Raw genomic sequence first — 16,280 nt, 5'->3', positions numbered from 1 at the left:
TGGCTAGGTGTATTCTGTTAGAGTTACATTTCTCAAGGTTTATGAGAATCTTTCCCCCACCCTCATGCTGGGATATAGCCAGTTTCAACTTACTGGATTGAATTTGTTTTACCGCCCTCCCCCCCCCCTTTTTTTTTTACCTTTTCATGTGTCTCTTGAACCTCCTGTTTGATGTCCAAATTTTCTGTTTAGCACTGGTCTTTTTTTCTCTTCAATGTTTTCAGGAAGTCCTATAATTTTCAGGTTGCCCCTCCTCGATCTATTCTCAAGGTCGGTGGTTTTGTTGATGAAGTATTTTACATTTGCTTCTATTTTTTCTATTTTTTGATTTTGTTTAATTGACTCTTGCTGTCTCATGGAGTCATTAGTTTCTGTAGACTCCATTATTTTTTGTGGGGAGGAGTTTTCTTCATTAACCTTTTGCAACTCCTTTTCCAATTGGTCAATTCTACTTTTGAAAGAGCTTTCCATTTGACCAATTGAGGTTTTGAGAGAATTAATTTCTTTTTGCATTTGCTTGTTTGAGGATCTGAGAGAATTATTCTCATTTTGTAATTGTCCAATTGATGATCTGAGAGATTTATTCTCCTTTTGTGTTTGTCCAATTGTACTTTCTAAGGTTTTGTTTTCTTGTTGCAAGGTATTAATTGTCTCTCCCAAATTTTTAAGCTCCTTCCTTATTTCTTCAAGGAAGTCTTTCTGTGCTGGAGCCCAGATTCTCCTCAGAGGTTCCAGGTCTGTCTTAGTTGGGGTCTTTCCCTTCCAGGAATTTTTCTATGGATCCACCTTTCCACTGACCCTTCTTCATTATGCTGAGACCCGCCCGAATTCGGCCAGAGCTGCTGAGAGAGAGAAATCCTGAGGTAGATGTTCTTTCTCCTGGCTTTTCTTTCTGGGTTTTGTGGGTCGGATTTCTTTTAAGAGGTTTGTTTCATGTGATAGATGGCGTAGAGATCAGGAGACTTTAGAACTGTGCCTGTCTTCTCTCCGCCATCTTGGCCCTTGCTTAGGTTATAAGGGAGAGTTCATCCCATTCACATTCAAAGTTATGATTACTAATTCTTTATTGCCCTCCGTGCTATCTTCCCTCTGTTTGTATTTCCCCCCTTTCCCCCACTTTATCCATATTCCCCAGTATTTTGTTTCTGAATACCACCCCCTTCAGTGTGTTTGGCCTCTTATATCACACTCTCCCCTTTCTTTCCCTTTCCCTTTTTCCCTTTTCCCTTCCCTTCCTTTTGTTATTTCCCCCCTTTTTCCCCCACTCCCCATCCCTTTCTCCATCCCCCCCTCCCCTTTTCCCCTTTTAATACTTGAAAGGTTAGATGTTTTATAAGTTAACTGAGTATGTGTAGGTTGACTTTAAGCCAAGTCTGATGAGAGGAAGATTCAGGTGTTTCTCATCTGCTCCCTTCTTCCCCACTATTACCATAGGGTCTTTTTGTACCTCTTAGTGTAATGAGATTTACCCTATTCAATCCCCTCTCTCCTCCCGTCTCTTTCCTGTCCCCCTTTTTAAGGAGGTGGTGTTTTTTAGATCATTCTATCTAAGTCATAGAAAATTTTGAGTGTCTGTCACTTCTAGTTCAGTATATTCTATCGAATAGAGTCAAAATTCCTGAGAGTTATTAGAGTCTTTCTCCCAAGTGGGGTTAAAGCCAGTTACATCCCATTGGATAACAGTCTCATGGATAGGTCATGAATGTCCATCATTTCTGGCTAGGTATATTCTCTCTGTTAGAGTTACAATTCTCAAGGTTTATGAGAATCTTTTTCCCCATGCTGGGATATAGCCAGTTTCAACTTACTGGGTAGCAGTTTTTTTTTTCCTTTTTCTGCCCCCCCCCCCCTTTTTTTAACCTTTTCATGTGTCTCTTGAACCTCCTGTTTAATGTCCAAATTTTCTGTTTAGTTCTGGTCTTTTCATCAGAAATTTTTGGAATTCTTCCATTTCATTAAATGTCCATCTTTTTCCCTGGAAGAGAAGGCTCAGCTTTGTGGGAAAGTAGATTCTTGGCTGCATTCCAAGCTCCCTTGCTCTTTGAAATATCTTGTTCCAGGCCCTTTGATCCCTTAAAGTTAACACAGCCAGGTCCTGCATGATCCTTACTGTGGCTCCTTGATATTTAAATTGTTTCTTTCTGGCTTCTTGCAGGATTTTCTCTTTTATTTGATAGTTTTAGAATTTGGCCACAACATTCCTTGGTGTTTTCATTTTAGGATCTTTTTCTGGTAGGGATTGATGTATTCTTTCAATAACTACTTTGCCCTCCGATTCCATGATATTAGGGCAGTTTTCCATCACTAGATCCTATAATATTAAGTCCAGCCTTTTTTTTCTCTATTTTACATTTTCTACTATTTTTTTTTACTTTCTGATTTTGTTTAACTTACTCTTGCTGTCTCATGGAGTCATTAGTTTCTGTAGACTCCATTCTTTTTTGGGGGGAGGAGTTTTCTTCATTAACCTTTTGCAACTCCTTTTCTAATTGGTCAATTCTACTTTTGAAAGAGCTTTCCATTTGACCAATTGAGGTTTTGAGAGAATTATTTTCTTTTTTGCATTTGCCCAATTGAGGATCTGAGAGAATTATTCTCATTTTGTAATTGTCCAATTGATGATGTGAGAGATTTATTCTCATTTTGTATTTGTCCAATTGAGGATCTGAGAGATTTATTATCCTTTTGTATTTATCCATTTGTACTTTCTAAGGTTTTGTTTTCTTATTGCAAGGTATTAACTGTCTCTCCCAAATTTTTAAGCTCCTTCCTTATTTCTTCAAGGAAGTCTTTCTATGCTGAAGGCTAGAACATATTCTCATGAGGTTCCAGGTCTTTCTGAGTTAGGGCCTTTCCCTTCCAAGAATTTTTCTATGGATCCACCTTTTCGCTGACCCTTCTTCATTTTACTAAGACCTTGAGTTGAGGAAGGGCTGGTTCAAAGGGGCTTGGGATCACTAGAGGCTTTACTCACTGAATGCAGTTTCTCTGGCTGGCCAATAGGAGGTGCTGGTTGCTTTCTCTAGAGTGTCTGTGACCTTGATTGAGGCCTTCTCCCTTTGCTTGAAGGGAGGAGTTGGAACTATTGCGTTCTTTTGCCTTCAGTCAGTGATGGGCTTTACCCTGGCCTGAGGTCATTTGTCAGCTGGGCTGGTTCTTCTGCTCACACACCTGTGCCTGAGGCAGAAGTAGTCTGCATTTGTTCCAGGAAGAGGTCTGAGCTGTAATGGAGGTGTGGACTGAGTTCCTCAGACCAGAGGAGCCTAGGGATGGTGTCCACAGCTCTCCTGCACTGGAACTCTCCCCCCAGCCCTGTCTGCAAGCTCCTGGGGGACAGCACCAACACCAATACCTGTACTCCCTAGTTGACTCAAGCCCCTGCCATCTAGCCCCACCACTGATTCAGCAGGTCAGGCTCTCGGGCCCTCAGACTCCCAGCTCCAGTTCAGCTGTTAATCTGGTTGATCCCAGGCTAATCCTCCCTCTGAGCCCAGACTCACCTGCCTGAATTCGGCCAATGCTGCTGCTGGAGACAAATCCTGAGGTAGATGTTCTTTCTCCTGGCTTTTCTTTATGGGTTTTGTGGGTCAGGTTTTAAGAGGTTTGTTTCATGTGATAGATGGGGAAAGATCAGGAGACTTTAGAACTGTGCCTGTCTTATCTCCGCCATCTTGGCCAGAAGTCATCTGAGAATTTCTTGAAGGAATTGAAGAGAGCTAGTGATTCCAAGACATCAGAATGAGAAGGGAGAGCATTCTAGGCACACGGGACCTAGGATAGTCTGTGCAGAGACTGAAAACAGGAAGATGCAGCAATCATGGATATAGGGGAATAATGGGGATTCAGCTTGGCATGAGAGGCTGGAGCTAGATTATGAATGGTTTTAAATGCTAATCAGAGAAAGTGGAATTTCATCCTAGGCCCAGGAAGAATCTAGTATTTCTTAAGTAGGAGAGAGACTTGTTCTGAAGGCGGCTTTTAGGAATGTCCATTTGGCAACTTATGAGGAAGGGGAAGGATTATAGAGAGGAGAGAATGGGACACCAGTTAAGAGAGTATGGCAGGAGGGGGCGGAGCCAAGATGGCGAAAAGAAGTTATTGAGTCTTAGGAGCTCTCTGATAAAACTTATAAACTAAGGACTCTAACTAAACTTTTGAGAGACAGAACCCACAGAGGGACCCAGTGAGGCAGTTCTCCTACTCAAGGTAACCTGGAAAAGAGCAGAAAGGCTCTGCTCCCCGGGGTTGGAGGGGCACCCGCCAGAGGGAAAGAACTTCAGCCTCCTGGAGGCAGCCCCAGGGCGCTCACAGCAGCAGGGGAGTCTCCTGAGCTGCACCCCAGGGAGCACCAGGCACAAAGTGTGGGAACAGTGGGGGACCTCTGCCAGAGCGAGCACGTGGAGCCCAGCCCTCAGGGCTCACAGCAAGCAGCTTGGTCTTTCCCCAGCCCTGATCCAGGAACAGAAGAAGGCAGAGCTGGTAAGCAGGAACCCCCAGGGCATGAGCCCATTGAGCTAAGGGAGGGGAGTGAAGAGAGACTGCAGAGCTCTGTCCTCTGCCCCTGGAACAGGACTCTGGGGCTCTGACCACATTCAGATCCTATAGCAGTCTAGGCCCCCCCAATAGAACAGCAGCCCCCCCCACCTCGGCCCCGTGGCAGAGGGGGCCACTTATGGTCATTCACAGACCAGGAGGGAGGACAGAGCCTCACACACTGAGACCCTTGTGGGAGTGTCCCATAAGCTCAGGAAGCACCCCAAAAACAGGCCATGGCTGGGAAAAATGATCAAGCAGAGAAACAAGAGGAAGACCATTGAGAAATATTTCCCAAGAAGGATCAAAACACTCAGTCTGAAGATGAGGAAGCACAAGCTCCTGCATCTAAAGACTCCAAGAAAAACAGAAATTGGGCTCAGGCTATGACAGAGCTCAAAAAATACTTTGAAAATCAGATGAGGGAGTTGGAAGAAAAACTGGGAAAAGAAAGGAGAGAGATGCAGGAAAAACATGAAAATGAAGTCAGCAGCTTAGTCAAGGAAATCCAAAAAATGCTGAAGAAAATAGCATGCTAAAAACCAGCTTAGGTCAAATGGATAAAACAGTTCAAAAAGTTATTGAGGAGAAGAATGCCTTAAAAAGCAAAATTGGCCAGATGGAAAAAGAGATAAGAAAACTCTCTGAGGAGAACAGATCCTTCAGACAAAGAATAGAATTCAGGGAAATTGATGAATTTACCAGAAATCAGGAATCAGTACTTCAAAACCAAAAAAAATGAAAAATTAAAAGAAAATGTGAAATATCTCATTGAAAAAACAACTGATATGGAAAACAGACTTAGGAAAGATAATTTAAAAATTATTGGAATACCTGAAAGTCATGATCAGGAAAAGAGCCTTGACATCATTTTCAAAGAATTACTACAGGAAAATTGCCCTGATATTCTAGAATCAGAGGGCAAAATAGAAATGGAGAGAATCCACCGATCCCCCCACGAAAGAGATCGCAAAAAAAACCAAGCCCTAGGAATATTATAGCCAAGTTCCAGAACTCCCAAGTCAAAGAGAAAATATTACAAGCAGCCAGAAGGACACAGTTCAAATATCGTGGAGCTGCAGTCAGGATCACACAGGACTTAGCAGCAACTACATTGGAAGCTCGTAGGGCTTGGAATATAATATACCAGAAGGCAAAAGAGCTTAGAATGCAGTCAAGAATGAACTACCCAGCAAGGCTGAATGTCCTCTTCCAGGGAAAAAGATGGACTTTCAATGAACCAGGGGAATTTCAAATGTTCCTTTTGGAATGGCCAGAGCTGAACAGAAGGTTTGATCTTCAGATACAGGACTCAGGTGAAGCATAGAGATTGGAGGAGAGGGGGGGAAATATGAGGGACTTAATGATGAACTGCATATATTCCTGCATAGAAAAATGACACTGATAATACTCATATGAACCCTCTCAGTTAATAGAGCAGGTAGAGGGAGCTTTTAGTTGAAGCACAGGAGAAAGCTGAATTCGAAGATAAAATATGGTGTAAAAATGGAGTCAATAGAAAAAAGGGGAAATGTAATGGGAGAAAGAAAAACAGGGGGAATAGGCCAAGATATTTCTTATAATAAGTTTTTTTCTTTATTACAGTGAGCTATTGCAATGATATGGAAGGGCAGAGGCAAGGGGGAATGAGGGAACCTTTGCTCTCATCAGAGATGGCTAGGAGAGGAAACAACATATATACTCAATGGGGTATAGACATCTGGAGTAAGAAGGGGGGGGGTGCAGGGGGAAGGGGATGGATGTGAATAAAGGAGGAGAGGATGGACCATGGGGGGAGAGTGGTCAGATATAACACATTTTCTTTTTTACTTTTTGCAAGGGGCTGGGATTGGAAGGCCTGCCCAGGACCATAGGGCCAGGTGGATGCTGGGCCTAAGGGGTGGTATGGGGGCTCAGGGCTTCCTGGCCCCAGGACCAGGGATCTGTCTGCTGCGCCACTCAGCGACCCTACAGCAGAGTCAGAGTGAAAGGAGAGAGAAAATAGAGTACATGGTAGTGGAGAAATAAGAAAGGAAGGAGTTGCGATCAGCAATGGCAATGTTGGAAAAATATAGAAGCAACTTTTGCGATGGACTTACCATAAAGAATGCGATCCACCCATGACAGAGTTGTTGGTGTTGGAATAAAGCCTGAAGCACATTTTTTATTATTATTATTATTTTTTGCAGGAGGGTGCAGGGCAAATGGGGCTGGGTGGCCTGCCTGGGACCACATAGCAGGATGATCTTTGGGTGTCCGAGGCCGGATTTGGACCCGGGTGCTCCTGGCTCAAGGGCCAATGCTCTGTCTGCCACCCAGCCACCCCTACTATGATTACTATTTTATTTTATTTTGGGTCTTTTTTTTTCTTCTTTTTGGTTTTTACAGGGCAGTGGAGATTGGGTGGCTTGCATGTCTCACGGCTGGGTGATTGTTGGGTCTATGGGGCTGGATATGGGCTCAGGTGCTCCTGGCTCCAGGGCTGGTGCTTCGTCCATTGCGCCACCTGCCATACCTACAATTATTACTATTATTTTAATTTTTTTAATTTTTTAATTTTAATTTTTTTTCTCTCCCCTTTACTTTATCGCCCAAGCAAGTCTATATTCATGGGGTGGAGGGGTATGTTGTTTACTCTTAAACAAGCATATTTTATTAATGCAAAAAAAAATTTTGTACGAAAATGAGAATTAAAAAATAAAATTAAAAAAAGAGAGTATGGCAGTGTCTACTCAAGAGGAGATTAGATGAATGAATGAATGAGGGTAATTGTAAGGTTAGTAGAGAGAATAGGTTGGGTATGAGAAATGTTGGAGAATTGACAAGAGATGATTACTTTTTAGATGTGTAGAGTGAGAGAGCAATTTGCCAAGAATGATTCTTGGGTTGTTATCCTAGGAGAATGAGATAGTATAGGCACACTCAATAGAAGAAGAGAAGTGAGGAGGAAGAGTTCAGGTCTCTTGAACAGACTTTGTGACATTTAGTTGAGGATGTCAAGCAGTAAGTTAAAGGTTTCAAGCCTGAGCTTAGTATATACATGAAGGGCAGATATGTAGATTTGGAATTTATCTCCATGGATATGATAGTCGAAGCCATGAAAGGTGAGGAGATCTCTCAAAGCGTAGAGAAAACAGAAATGAAGGCCCCTTATGGAGCCTTAGGGGAAAGCCGTGGACAGGGGCCCTATTATGGATGAGAAACCTGCAAAAGGTGAATGATGGCAGATGAATACCACAGAAAGTAAGGAAGAGAGTGGTCATGCATCAGACACCACAGAGGTGAAGAAGAGGAAACCTAAGAAAAGGCCATATATTGTACAATAATAGGAGATCCTCAGTGTCCTTGAAGAGAACAGTTTCTGGCATATGGTGAGGAAAGAAATAAGATTTCAGGGAATTGAGAAACAAATGGAAGGTGAGACAGAAGGAGAATTGGATCAGTAAGTGTAAAAGAAATCAGGGTGCAGGTTGCTGATTAGTTTGTCAGTAAATATAAAAACTGGCTGGTATTCATAGAACTGAAGACTTGGAATCATTTTACAGATGAGGAAACTGAGGCTCAGATACGTTATGACTTAGCCAAGGTAGCAGATGCCAGAGCTAGTTCAAACCAGAGTCCTGTGGCTCTATCCCATGTTCTTTTCACTACATCTTGTGACCTCCCTAATCTTCAAGCTTGAGTAAGATAATTATTCCTGGTTCTTTATGCCCACACCCTGCACCCCTTGGGAGAAGTTACTTAAAGTGTAGATCTGGCTTATGTCATGGTTCTCTCTAAAAAAAAAGAAGCATGGATATGTAATATAAAGTAGTTGGACTTTAAAAAAAAACAAACTGTGAATCCTACAAAAGAAAAGCCAAACACAAAAGACTCATGGGGATGAACATTTTTTGAAAAAATGAAGTAGCATAACTACCATTATACATCTAGGATTATTACTGACTGTGTGACCCTTGGCAAATCCCTTACCCTCCATCTGTCTCAACTGTAAAATGGAATCATGACAACACCTTCCTCCTAAAGTGGTTGTGAAGATCAAATGAAATAATAAAGTATCTGGAAGGCATTTAATAAATGCTTATTCCCTTTCTTATTACTATTATCCTTAGTAGTAATCATATTAATAATAGTTATTATCATAATATATATACATAATATATATATATATATATATATATATATATATATATATATAGCCAGTTAGTCCTTGACTATTGAGATATGTGAGTATCCTTACACTTGACTGAATGTAGCTATAACTAGTCTAGGAGTAGGACATCTTTTCCTCTGAGTATTTTGGTGAATGGGATTCCTTTCAGGACCCCACTTGTGTTCATGTGTATTATAATGGACCTGGTGAAAGTCAAGCTAATTGGACCAATACTTAAGTTGCATGAGGAAAAATTGGTACGCAGTATGGTTCGTTCTTCAATGCCTTCTCTAGACTCTAATCTTTAGCTAATATTTGAGGATGTGAATTGAAAAAGAGGTACATAAGGTTCTCAGCAAGGTGTTTGGCATTCTTTATCAGAGTTTCTCTCTGGACAAAATGGAAAAATATATGCATGCTCAGTATTTCCCTACCATATTACATAATTTTTTTTTTCCCTTTAAACTGTAAACTTTTTCATCCTCAATCTCAGGCTACTAATTCTCGGTTGCATTGGAGAAAGGAAAAGCAAGACAAAAGAAAAAGGAAAGAAAAATTATTTTTGTTTTGTTTTTTAAAATTTATAGTTTTTAAGAGATTAGGATACCGGATATTAAATTATTTTGTGAATTGGCAAAAAATTTGTTAATAGGCTAGTACCAAATAATAAGTAAAGCTGTATTTGTAATGGGTTGAGCAGAATGATCAATTATTTTTTTTTAGCTTTTTTTTTTTTTAGGTTTTTGCAAGGCAGTGGGGTTAAGTGGCTTGCCCAAGGCCACACAGCTAGGTAATTATTAAGTGTCTGAGACCAGATTTGAACCCAGGTACTCCTGACTCCAGGGCCATTGCTTTATCCACTGCGCCACCTAGCCGCTCCTAGAATGATCAGTTATTCAACCAAAGATAGGCCTTCAGTTTGTAGAAGTGATTTGGATAAAAATACAGAAAGCTTGGTCAACAAATTTCTGAATCTTTCAAAAACAAACTTCTGGGTTAGATGACAATCAGGTGTAAAATTAGAAAAATAAGGAGGAGCAGTGAGACAAATCTAAAAAGGTTAAATATAAAATTATAATTAGATATTAAAATGGTCTTTGAATTTAGCATATTCTTTTTAAAATACAAGCTGTACTTAATAGATTTGTGGCTTCATGAACAATCTTTTCTTTTTATGTGGAAACGCTCATGTTAGTCGTTTGTAATATTCAGAATATCAAAAAAATTTTATAGAAAAACAAGTAAAAGAAATAAAGAAAACAAGTTAATAAAAATGGTTTTGACATTTTATTTAATTTGTTGTATAAGGTATTTCTTCATTTCATTTGTTGATTAACATTTGTTTATATACATTAACTTTTCTTCACAAATAAGAATTATTTTGCATTCAAAACAAGCATACAATTCAGATGCAGATATCTAAGCACCTTTATCTGTAATGTTATTGAAAATATATTACTCTTGAAGTTTACAAAAATTTACATAGGTATTACTTTGAAACTTTAATAGTAATAATCATGATTGTATCATAACATTCAAGAGTGGTAACAAATGACAAATGCCAACACACCAGGAGCAGAATTTTTTTGTGCAAAGTTAACTGGCCCATATGATTACTTACTTTTGGCTTTTTTAGCAGTTTGTTTTATTTATTCATTAGAACAAAACTAATTATCCTAGATAATTAATGAAGTAATAGAAGCAAAAAAATAAAGAAGAGTGTTGCATTGGAGTTTTGAATTGCTGGGTGAGTTTTTTACTGTTTATTTTTTTAGAAAATCTCAAATGCTAAAGTTTATTTTGGTATATATATGCATACTCTTCTTTCCTTTATTTTTCTGCTTACTTTTATTATTTCATTAGGTATCTAGGACAATCAGTGCATGACATAAAAAGTATGATTTTCTACTCATGAGATCCCAGTTCTTTCCTTTGGAATTAGCTGGACCTAAACAGATGCTAGTGATTTACTTTCATAATATTGTTTTCTTTAATACTAAACTGTCTATGTGTCTCTTGTAGCTTCATAAGATTTTGGGAGATAAAGTGAATAATACTGCTGTGATTGAAAAGCAAGTGCTAGAACTCTGGGACAGACTGTATCATTCTTGGTTTGTAAAGGTGAGTAGTAATTATGTAATTGGTGCACCTTAGAAAGATATGGAATTTTTAGGACAGTAGGTTTCACCTCATTATTAGGGGAAAATCCCTAATAGTTAAAATATTCCAAAAATGAAAAATGCTTCATAAAAGATAATGAGCTTCACATCACTGGAAGTCCAGATAAGTCAGTATAATTATTTGCCAGGGATGTTTTAGAGATTATTTTTTTCTTCAAATAGGTGAACTAGGTGATCTCTAGTAACTTCTGACCTTTAAGATTCTACCTCAGCTATAAATTATTTTGTAAATTCTACTAGCATATGAGGATATTGGTTCAATTAATGTTATTATTTTCATTTATTGAACATAAGGTCTCAAATTAGTTTCTGCAATTAATTAATAGAAATTGACTGGTTAATGTTAGCCCTAATCCGGTCAATCCTTTTAGATTAACATATTTCCTTGCATAAAATAAATAGTTTTTCTCCTATCACATTTTATTTATATGCTTTTATTTTCCCCTTATCCCTGATAATAGAAAAAAATTTCATAGAAAAGGCCAAGAATCTATATCTAAAACCAACCTTTTACCACATCTTCACAATATTCCCTTCTCCTTTTAATCTATTTATGTTTGACTCCAAACTCACAAATAGAAAATTGTAAAAGATTACTAAGTAAAAAAATGTTGGCATTTAAGAACTTACTAGAATCAGGTATGTTCTTGCCCAACCAGTGCTGATTTAGGCAGAAATTATGAGCCATAGATTAACCACAGAATGGAAAAGGGGGTAGTTTTTCCCAGAATTTATGCAGGAATAGCAGAGTAGTGAGTTGTTGATATGATCCAGCTAATTCCAAAGCAAAGAATTGGAATCTCATGAGTAGAAAATTTTACTTTTTTATGTCATATACTGATTATCCTAGATACCTAATGAAATAATAAAAGTAAACAGAAAAATAAAGGAAAGAAGAATGTGCATTAGAATTTTGTTTTTTAGAAAATCTTGAATACCAAAGTTTATTTGGAACATATAAACAGAATGAAAAGAATAGGAATGTTTATCTGCAAGCACTTTTCACATAGGTGTTTTTATAAAGCCCTTTTTGCCAGGATAACTTAGGCCTGTATTCTTACTGTTTGCTTTTCCTCCTTCACTGTAACTTCAGATTAAGTATTCAGTCAGAAAGCATTTATCTGTTTGCCCAACACTATCCTAGAAGTTGGGAATAGAAATGAAAAAGGAAACTAAATATTCCACAAGGTGAAGAGGGAGTGTATTCCAGACACCAGAGACCACCACCACAAAGGCATGGAAATGGGAGTTGCATCTCATGTGTAGGAAGCAGACACAAGACCAGTTTGGCCCTAGAGGGAGAGAGAGAAAAGGATTCATTGAAATTTATTGAAGGGGAGCTTGATGTGGTCAGAGCTATGTTTCAAGAAATTCACTTTCATGAGGAAAATAAATTGGAGGTGGAAAAGACTTAGGGCCAGGGGACCAATGAGATCTGAGAAGTGATGACAGACTGGACTGGAGTAGAGAAAAGTAGAGAAATGGAAATAATTGTGAGTTAATTGTGGAGGTAGAAGCAACAAGATTTGGCAACTGATAAGATATGTAGTATGAAAGAGAGTAAGGAATCAGTGGTGACCCCAAAGTTGAAAACCTAGGTGACTGGAAGACTGGTGGTACCCTTAACAGATATGGAAGTTTGGAGGATGCTTAGGTCTTGTAAAAAAGGTTATGAGTTTTGTTTTGGACATACTGAGATTATGATGGATACAGGAAATTCAATTGGAAATAAGCCAGTAAACATGTTGGGGATGTCAGACAAAAATTCGGAAGAGATATGGGCTGAATATATAGTTCTGGAACCCATTTGTAATCAGATACTAGCTAAATTCGTAATAACTGAGGGGGTAACTAAGAGAGTATGGAAAAAGAGCAGACATATGCCCAGAATAGAGCCTTTGCATAGTCTAGTAGAGGAGGATCCAGAAAAAGAGAATGAAGAGTGGGCAGTTAGAGAGAAGAATCAAGAGACAGAGCAGTATTCTAAAAGCTCAGAGAAGACGAAGTCACCAATGGGGTCAAGAGAATGAGGATTTGATAAAAGGCCATTTGATTTGGTAAATGAGAAATCACCAGTAGCTTTGAAGAGAGCATTTTCCAGTGAGTGGTGAGGTAAGAAGCCATGCCAAAGAGGACTGAGAAGTGAGAGAGGAACAAGTGAAGACCAAGAGCGGGCTTTCCAGAAATTTAAATGTGAAAGACATTTAATCATCTGTAGGTTGATAAAAACAAGGAAAGGAATTTTTCTTGTGGAGGAAAGCTAGTGATGTTCATAAGCAACAGAAAAAGTTAAAATCTTTAACCTTCATTATAAAGTACAGAGAAAAACATTTTATGTCCTCAGAATTGGAGGAAACTACATGAAGATAGAAATTATGCCAGTAAATATTGTAGGCTTTAATGGTAGTCATTCTCTGGACTTTTAGCCAGAGTATATTTCTTCCCATCTTTTTTTTTTTTTGGAAGCAGCTAGGGAGTGCAGTGGATGGAGCATTAGGCCTGGAGTCAGAGAGATCTAATTTAGTCTCAAATCCAGTGTCAGGCTTGTATCTGCCAGGTGACATTGGGCAAGTCACTGAATCTCTATACCTAAATTTCCTCAATTCTAAGATAGGGATAATAACAGCACCTTACCCATAGGACTTTTGTGAGGTCAGATGAAACACATGAGAGCACTCAGCACAGTGCCTGCCCATAGTTGGCATCACATAAACTCAGGTTTCCTCCCCTGGCAGTCCCTTCCCCATCCTTTCAGTCAGCATCTCTGAAATACCTCACTCTGGGCTCCCCAGTCTTCTCCTCATTTCTGTATGTGTGATCACCCAAAATAAAAACTGGTACTTAAGTTTCTCTTCAGTTCAACAATTCTTCAAACATTATGATTCAAGGTATGATGATTTTAGAGGAGACATAAAAACCACATGCTATGAGAAATGTGAGGGGAGAAAATAATTTCTGCCTTGTTTTAGAAGAGCCATCTGACCCAGGTTCCTTGAAGGAGGAATGTTCAGTTAATTCCAGGTTTAGAGAATGGAATGAAGACAGATTGGGAAACAGGAGAGGACAAGATGAACAAAGGGATACAATGGCCTAATGGACCTAGAGTGTACAATTTATTATGGGGAATTGTAGTATGAAATAATAATAACAGCTAGAAGGCCTTAAATTCCAGAAGCAGCTTATACTTAATTCAGTCAGTAATAGATATGTCACCCCCTGTTTTACATATACACAAGAATTCACGTGTATAAGTTATACAAATAGACATATTCACATCCTCCTGAAATAGGACTATGACTTCTTTCTTCCTGCCTTAATAGACCTTGCCTGTCATGCCTAGTTCCTAGAATCCCGGCTTTCAGGAAATTATAGAGGATAATGGAGGCTGAGAAAGTAGCTTCAGTCTTGTCACACACACAGGTATAGGAATAAGCTATTGGCACTTGGCCTTCTCGACTTCTCAATTTCTTGACTTCTCAACTGTCTCTGGAGCCTCTGCATTTCCACAGGGAGTAGATGCTGTCTCTGACATGTCCTTCTAGAGATATAGTGAACTGAAAAGCTGATCATTATATGCAACTCATAGTAAAACAGTCACTTCTGGTCCAGCAACTCTGGTGTAAAAATAGATATATAGTAAACCCAAAGTATCAGGAATATGAGTCAAGTCCATCCACCTGTGTCTTCCAGTTGAGTGGTTTGACTTCCAGGAAGGTAGTACAAAAGGTATGGCCCAGAAGCCTTGTGTTCTTCTGTCTTGTATCTAAGAGGAATAGAGAGAAACTTGGAAGGCAAGAGAGTGAGGAAAAATGGAAAAACTAAGTGGGAAAGGAGAGAAAGAAAAATTTGGTTGTAAAATATAAAGTAATTAAAACTAGCATTTATTCAGTTCTTCAAAATTTGTGGAGGATTTCACATGTCTATCCTTTGGTGCTCACAGTAACCCTGCAAGGTAGAAGAGTTCTTGCCCCAGTATCAGACCTTGGATGGTACAACTAGTAAGTGTCCAGCCCTAGTGCTTGTGCTCTTCCTTGTTGTCATAAGCAGTAAATTGGTATTGACAGGTTTTTTTGTGTGTCAGGAGACACAATCCATTCTAAAACTTAGATATGAGTAAAGTAGGACTTTATTGTGCTCAAACAATATATAGAGAATTAAAATACAAAAATATAATTGATCTTTTGGTCTTTTCTATAGTAGGTTATTGATTTCACTTCTTTTTTTTTTAGTTTTGTTTTGTTTTTTGCAAGGCAATGGGTTAAGTGGCTTGCCCAAGGCCACACAGCTAGGTAATTATTAAGTGTCCGAGGCCGGATTTGAACTCAGGTACACCTGACTCCAGGGCCAGTGCTCTATCCACTGTGCCACCTAGCCGCCCCGATTTCACTTCTTGTAATAATTCAAAGCTTTTTTCACCTCTAAATGTTCATTTAAATTCTTTTAAATATGCTTTTAAATATCATTACTTTAAAAAAGATTTTAATATATCTATTTTTCTTCAGTTATATGTTAAAACCATTTTAAATGACTTTTCTTAAAAGTTTTGAATTCTAAATTCTATCCCTCCCTTCCCTCACCCTTTGCTGAGATGGTAAGCAATCTGATTATATATGTGCAATCAAATCCATTGCTTTTTTTAAAAAACTTAACTTGATTTAATATTCCCATTCTGGTTTACTTTGTAGAATATAACACTTTCTGGAAGGCACAAAGGTCAAAAGATGAATATAACTCGTCAGAATAGCTGGCTTGGAGATATTCTGGATTGGCAGGATATTGCTTCCTTTGTTCATGAGAACATAGAGACATTTCTTTCTGTAAGTAATTTGGTTTATGCTATCATATATATATATAAAAAGAAAAGTGTTAAAACTACCCTATAACTTTTCTGTTTGTAAAGTCTTTTATTCAATGTGTTGTACTTGACCTTCTTGTATAGAGAGCATGTCTTTATTGCCTTGGCATTTACATTTTTGAAAGCCGTGAAAGTAGTTCTTTGTCACTCTCTCAACTGGCTGAGCTGATCCCAAAAATTTTGGGAGTCATCTTAGCATATGCATCATAGTGCTATTCTTTCTATTTGTTCTGTAGAGATTTGAAGCAATGAATGTCTTCAAACTCATCAGAACGCACCTAGTAAACACTTGAAGAGGGATCAGATATTTTTGGTAGATCTGATTGCTTATTCTTTTAGAGGGTTAATGATAACCCTATACCAGTGATCTATTAGGAGACACATCATCAAATACACCTCCCTGTAATGAAATGAATCATCAGAACAAAATTGTTTAAAGTTTCAGAATTCTATTTATTCAGTCATTTGTTTGACATTCCAAAGAAAAAGTTGTGATACCTTTTAAAAAATTTTCTAAAATAATCAGTTGGGGTGTGAGTGCATGATGATGATGATGATG

The 16,280-nt window shown here is 38.6% G+C and overlaps 1 protein-coding gene across 5 annotated transcripts in view; it reads left to right on the top strand.

The window, feature by feature from the left end:
* Positions 1–16,280, top strand: part of TMEM245 (transmembrane protein 245) — a 114,653-nt gene that overhangs the window by 58,341 nt on the left and 40,032 nt on the right. For all 5 annotated transcript variants that reach the window (XR_012470788.1, XR_012470789.1, XM_074196764.1 and 2 more), the window contains 2 exons: positions 10,709–10,807; positions 15,552–15,683. Coding sequence is in view for 3 of the 5 variants with exons in the window: in XM_074196764.1 (XP_074052865.1) it covers positions 10,709–10,807; positions 15,552–15,683 (231 nt within the window). In the remaining 2 variants the exon portion in view is untranslated. The remainder of the gene's footprint in view (positions 1–10,708; positions 10,808–15,551; positions 15,684–16,280) is intronic.

This window comes from Macrotis lagotis, chromosome 8 (assembly GCF_037893015.1).
Source record: "Macrotis lagotis isolate mMagLag1 chromosome 8, bilby.v1.9.chrom.fasta, whole genome shotgun sequence".
NCBI classification, from domain to species: Eukaryota; Metazoa; Chordata; class Mammalia; order Peramelemorphia; family Peramelidae; genus Macrotis; species Macrotis lagotis.
The sequence above is the reverse complement of the archived record's forward strand: the minus strand, read 5'-3'. Positions and strand labels throughout refer to the sequence as shown.